The sequence below is a fragment of the Rana temporaria genome, chromosome 13, assembly GCF_905171775.1.
Source record: "Rana temporaria chromosome 13, aRanTem1.1, whole genome shotgun sequence".
NCBI classification, from domain to species: Eukaryota; Metazoa; Chordata; class Amphibia; order Anura; family Ranidae; genus Rana; species Rana temporaria.
In genome coordinates this window covers 47,858,394-47,864,393 of record NC_053501.1, presented here as the reverse complement: position 1 = coordinate 47,864,393, position 6,000 = coordinate 47,858,394, and the positions used below count along the sequence as shown (strand labels likewise).

General features: G+C 49.5%; 1 protein-coding gene across 1 annotated transcript in view; it reads left to right on the top strand.

Annotated features, from left to right (window-relative positions):
• The first annotated feature begins 540 nt into the window (after positions 1 to 540).
• The window catches only part of LOC120921200 (synaptojanin 2 binding protein), a 30,291-nt gene continuing 24,831 nt past the window's right edge, over positions 541 to 6,000 (top strand). Inside the window, exon 1 of the mRNA XM_040333921.1 lies at positions 541 to 732. Within this exon, the coding sequence (XP_040189855.1) occupies positions 666 to 732 (67 nt within the window). The 5' untranslated portion in view covers positions 541 to 665. The remainder of the gene's footprint in view (positions 733 to 6,000) is intronic.

The window sequence follows — 6,000 nt, the reverse complement described above, 5'->3', positions numbered from 1 at the left end:
GGAAATCATGGGGAACTTGTCATGTGACTAGTCGCAGGAAAAGTCGCACAAGTGTGAAAGGGACTTAAGGCTCCATTCACATGAACACGTCCCCAAAGTCACATGATTACAAGTGACTTTACATTCTCTCTGGACCAAAGTACTACAGGCACCTATCCAAGTTCCTGTGACTTTATTTTGCACTGATTTGAAGGGATGTCATTGAAAAGAATGGGCTGCGATTTGTCACTTGTCTGCAGCCTGAAATGTGCCCTGATCCTCCCGAGTCCCTGTGAGGGGAGAGAAGGGGGACACTGACAGGCTCAGGTAGGTGTTGGGATTAGTATGGGGTGTGTATTACACCAATGCAGGGAACGCCATCCATTTTTCTTTCACGTGTGATTTATATTGCATCCTTTCCAGATACAGAGCTGCCTTCATCTCTGTCATTTCTATAAACTTGTAGTTACATTAGCACTGAGCTCAGCCCTCCTCCTATCCCAGGGCAGGGCGGGGACAGGAGGCGTGACGTCGGCGGAGAACTACAAGTCCCATGATGCAGCGCGCCGCTTCCTCCCCCCACGTGGGGGCCGGCTGCTTACTGAAACAGAAAGTGTGCGGCCAGGGTTCACCTTCACCCTTATCGGCTTGTCTCATCATCCGGGGAGGGGGGAGAGGAAGAAGACATGAGTGCCGGAGCCCGGGCCGCCGCCGCCGAGGAGGAGGAGATCCAGCTGACTAGAGGGCCGTCCGGTAAGGACAGAGAGGGGCGCGGGCGGAGGACGGGGCCTGGAGAGGACGGACTGTCCTGGGTGGGAAGGATGGTGGGCAGCAGGCTGGAAACGCCTTCATGGCTACACTGTCACTTTATAGAGTGACCTTCCCCTGACTGTGACCATGTCCTCCCCTACACATGGACATATTATTTATTGTAAGACAGGTTCAGACTGTTGGGTCCCGTAGAAGTCTCCCCTGGAGGGATGTCCTGTCTTTCCTGGGTCTGTACTTCTAGTGTTCTGTCACAATTGGCAAACCCGTCAGGTTAGGTAACGGAAGTGACGTTCCACCAACTGCGCATGCATTCCAACGCTACCAGGTTTGATAATCTGACAGAACACCTGCAGTAAGAAGGCAGCGGACATCTTGCTACACCCAGCTACAGCTTTAATTTCACAGTCATTTTAGCAATAGTGAGCGTATATAAATACATATAGTATATTGACATCTGTGATGCCGTTTGCTTGTTACATTTTGAAAGCCTAAAGGTTTAGCGCTGATAAGGCTGCATTCACACCTAGGCGTATTGTCGCCTGTAGCGCGATGCTATTGCAGCCTGCAATACGTTGGAGGGGTGATTTTACATTGTCAGCTATGGAGATGGTTCACATCTCCACACCGAACGCCTGAAGCGCAAAACAAGTCCCGGACCTTTTTTTCAGGCGGCGTTCGGCATAGCCGTCAATGTTGATCACCCCTCCTGTGTATGTTACCGTGGCGTATTTTACCGTGTTTTGTCTTGGCAAATCGCGGGACAAAACGCTGCAATTTGTCGCGGCAAATCGCAGTAAAATACGCCGCGTTCAGGTGTGAATGCAGCCTAAGTGCGAGGTGTACCAACATGGCTTCTGCCACCTTCCTAAAACTGGTGTCCAGCTTCTTTCAAAATATAACCAACAGCATCACAGATATCAATATACTGTATTTATTTATATACGCTCCCTTTATTGCTAAAATGACTGTGAAATTCAAGACCTAGCTAGGTGTAGTAAGATGTCTGCTGTCCTCGTCTGACTTCAGGTGTTCTGTCAGATTAGCAAACCTGGTAGCTGGAAGGCATGCGCAGATGACGCAACGTCACTTCCGTTGCCTAATCTGATGCTCGCTTTTTTTGCCAGAACCCTGGCATTGTGGGGGTTGGGTCAACAGCTTTGGGTCTCTGGGCTGACCAGCACTGAAGATGATTGGATGAGGGCCTGCCCTCTACTCCAATGAGGAAAGATCATTGATTTCACTGTTTGTGAATGGGAGAAGTCTGACCAATCACAGGATTCTCCCTCTCGTTCACAGAACAAGTTACAGGCAGTGTAATCAATGAACTTTTCTCATTGGAGGAGAGGGCAGTAGAGGGGCGGTCCTCATCAGACCATCTTTAGCGCAGCTCAGCCCAGAGATCCAAAACTGTTACCAGACGTTGATAGCCAGGAAGAGGACCGGACATCCCTGCAGGGAAATTGTCAAACCTTTTGTTTCAGAAGACGCATACGGTGCCTCATCTGTAAGAAAGGATTCTTACCTGTTTCTTCATTAGAGGTCAGCCGATATGTGGCTGTTTTGGAGAAATCGGCATCGGACGATTTTTATCCAAATTAGGCCGATATTTAACATGGCCGCTAGCGGTGCCATGGATCCGGAGCTAGGTCAAAGCCGTGGCCTTTCCTGATGCTGTGACCGCAATCCGTGGATTGCCGCCGCGGTCACAGCATCAGGAAAGGCCGCGGCTTCGGCCTAGATCCGGAGCCGTGGCCATCTTGGTACACCTAGCGCGGCGGCCCTCCACTCTGTTTACACCCACAGAGGAGGAGGGGCCCGCGCTCGTGGGACACACACCTCTCTGGTGTCTGTACTGCAGGGGGAGGGGGGGTATGTACTAAGGAGGGGGGGGTGTCTATACTGGAGGGAGAGGGGGTCTGTACTGAGGGGGGTGACTAATTTTTTTTTGCACCAGTGCCAATTAGTGCCACTTGCCGTCCAGTGCCATCTGCCAATGCCACCTGCCAGTGCCACCATCCAGTGCCAATTGGTTCCACCTTCCATCCAGTGCCATCTGCCAATGCCACCTACCGGTGCCAACTAAAGCCATCAGTGCTAACTATTGCCATCCAGTGCCAATTAGTGCCACCTGCCAGTCAGTGCCACTTGCCAGTGTCACCTTAGTGCCACGTGCCAATCAGTGCCACCTGCCAGTGCCAATAAGTGCCATCTGCTAGTACCATCTTTCAGTGCCATCCAGTGCAACCTGCCAGTGCCAATAAGTGCCACCTGCCAATCGGTGCCTTCTGCTAGTGCCATCTTCCAGGGCCAATTAGTGCCACGAGCCAGTGCCACCAAAAAAATAAAAAAATCAGCCACAAAAATCGGCATCATATATCGGCCACCCTGATTTCTAAATATCGGCATCAGCCAGAGAAAAACCCATATCGGTCGACCTCTACTCTTCACCTTCTTATTAAAGTATGGCTAAAGCGTTTTTGGCTATACTTCTAAGGAGTGCAGTTAGTTCGTCAGTCCAGTGATCCATTCTCAGCCGACAGCTGGCTAAAGACCGTTGTTGGCTGACGTCACTCAGCCAGTCCAGGTTGGGTAAAGATAGCTGGCTCAGCCTCTTGGCTGCGGTGCTGGAAGACTGAGCCAGCCACTCCCTCCAAAGCCTAGCACTTCAGTGAGTACTGGAGGGACAGAGCAGAGAGTCGGTTACTGACAGTCCCGGCTCTCTGCTCAGAGAAGGGAAAACTGAGCGATCAGCAGTTTTGAGATGGTGGGGGACAGATGCAGCATTAGCTCAATGCTGCATTCACCTAGGTGACTTTTGTTTCAGAAGACGCATACGGTGCCTCATCTGTAAGAAAGGATTCTTACCTGTCTCTTCACTAGAGGTCGGCCGATATGTGGCTGTTTTGGAGAAATCGGCATCGGACGATTTTTATCCAAATTAGGCCGATATTTAACATGGCCGCTAGCGGTGCCATGGATCCGGAGCTAGGCCAAAGCCATGGCCTTTCCTGATGCTGTGACCGCAATCCGTGGATTGCCGCCGCGGTCACAGCATCAGGAAAGGCAGCGGCTTCGGCCTAGATCCGGAGCCGCGGCCATCTTGGTACACCTAGCGCGGCGGCCCTCCTCTCTGTTTACACCCACAGAGGAGGAGGGGCCCGCGCTCGTGGGACACACACCTCTCTCTGGTGTCTGTACTGCAGGGGGAGGGGGGGCATGTACTGAGGAGGGGGGGCGTCTATACTGGAGGGAGAGGGGGTCTGTACTGAGAGGGGTGACTATTTTTTTTTGCACCAGTGCCAATTAGTGCCACTTGCCGTCCAGTGCCATCTGCCAATGCCACCTGCCAGTGCCAATAACAGTGCCACCATCCAGTGCCAATTAGTTCCACCTTCCATCCAGTGCCATCTGCCAATGCCACCTACCGGTGCCAACTAAAGCCATCAGTGCCACCTTCCAGTGCTAACTATTGCCATCCAGTGCCAATTAGTGCCACCTGCCAGTCAGTGCCACTTGCCAGTGTCACCTGTTAGTGCCACGTGCCAATAAGTGCCATCTGCTAGTACCATCTTTCAGTGCAACCTGCCAGTGCCAATAAATGCCACCTGCCAATCAGTGCCTTCCGCTAGTGCCATCTTCCAGGGCCAATTAGTGCCACCAAAAAAATAAAAAAATCGGCCGCAAAAATCGGCATCATATATCGGCCATCGGCCACCCCGATTTCTAAATATCGACATCAGCCAGAGAAAAACCCATATCGGTCGACCTCTACTCTTCACCTTCTTATTAAAGTATGGCTAAAGCGTTTTTGGCTATACTTCTAAGGAGTGCAGTTAGTTCGTCAGTCCAGTGATCCATTTTCAGCCGACAGCTGGCTAAAGCCCGTTGTTGGCTGACGTCACTCAGCTGGTCCAGGTTGGGTAAAGATAGCTGGCTCAGCCTCTTGGCTGCGGTGCTGGAAGACTGAGCCAGCCACTCCCTCCACAGCCTAGCACTTCAGTGAGTACTGGAGGGACAGAGCAGAGAGTCGGTTACTGACGGTCCCGGCTCTCTGCTCAGAGAAGGGAAAACTGAGCGATCAGCAGTTTTGAGATGGTGGGGGACAGATGCAGCATTAGCTCAATGCTGCATTCACCTAGGTGACTTGAGTTTTTTTTTTTTACTATCCCCCATACCTTTTTGATGTACACGTGACACTCAGAATAATTCTGATGTGTGTAGGGAGGAATGAAATGGTTGACAGCTATTTTCGTAATCGATTGTCGATCAGTTGTTTCAGCTCTAGCATTGAATTCATTAAGGTAAAAAACCTTACTAAACCATGCATTCACTATATCTGGTCTCCCACAGTACACAGAATGCAATTATTTTAGTAACTATAAACCACTAAATACCTTTTTTCATCAGCAGTATATAGCGGTCTCATGACTTCTATCAGTGCCTGGTTAAAGCTTGTAGGAGTTTTCACAATGCACTGGCTGTCCAATTAAGATGCAGGACCCCTGACACTGGACAGTGCTGATTGGCCCTGTGCTAATCACATGCACTTTCCAAAGAAAGAAAAAAACTCTAGTAATACACACCAAACTGAGCATGTGCAGCCTGACTCCACTAACTCTGTCTTATCCAGACATGTTTTGGGGGCGATGCAAGAAGGGGAGGATCTATGCATACAGGATCAAACAGCCTTTTTACACAAAGCAGAGGATTAACCCCTTAGGTTCCACAGTGAGTATAACAAGCATGCTTTACTGCATATACAGACTGATTTTACTGTTGTGAGTTTAGTAACACTTTAAGGCTTTAAAACCAGTTGAAATTTGTCCGGTTCTGCAGAAATCCGCTTGAATTTCAATCCATGTATAGGCAGACTTGCGGTATACAAGTTGATCTATTGATTGACTTGTGTACCACCAGTCTTGTGGAAATTCTTTGCTCGATCAGTGCTGGTGGTGCTGATCAGTATATTCTGATGGCAGGGATGTCTCCCCACTGTCAGAATACAATTGTGCAGCGAGAGGGATTGCTCCGTCCACATCAAATCGAGTCATTTTCCTTGAGTCACTTTCTAAAATGACTCGTTTATGGGCAGCCTTAGTATAGGACTACTTTACAGTCATCGATCATTTTCTTTTTCCAGCATCTTGTATTTTGAAACTTTATGTATAATGAATCTAAAACCATTTACTTTTGATTCCTGGTTTGTATCGAAGTGGCACAATTTGTTTTTTTAATATTTTTCGTATTGGA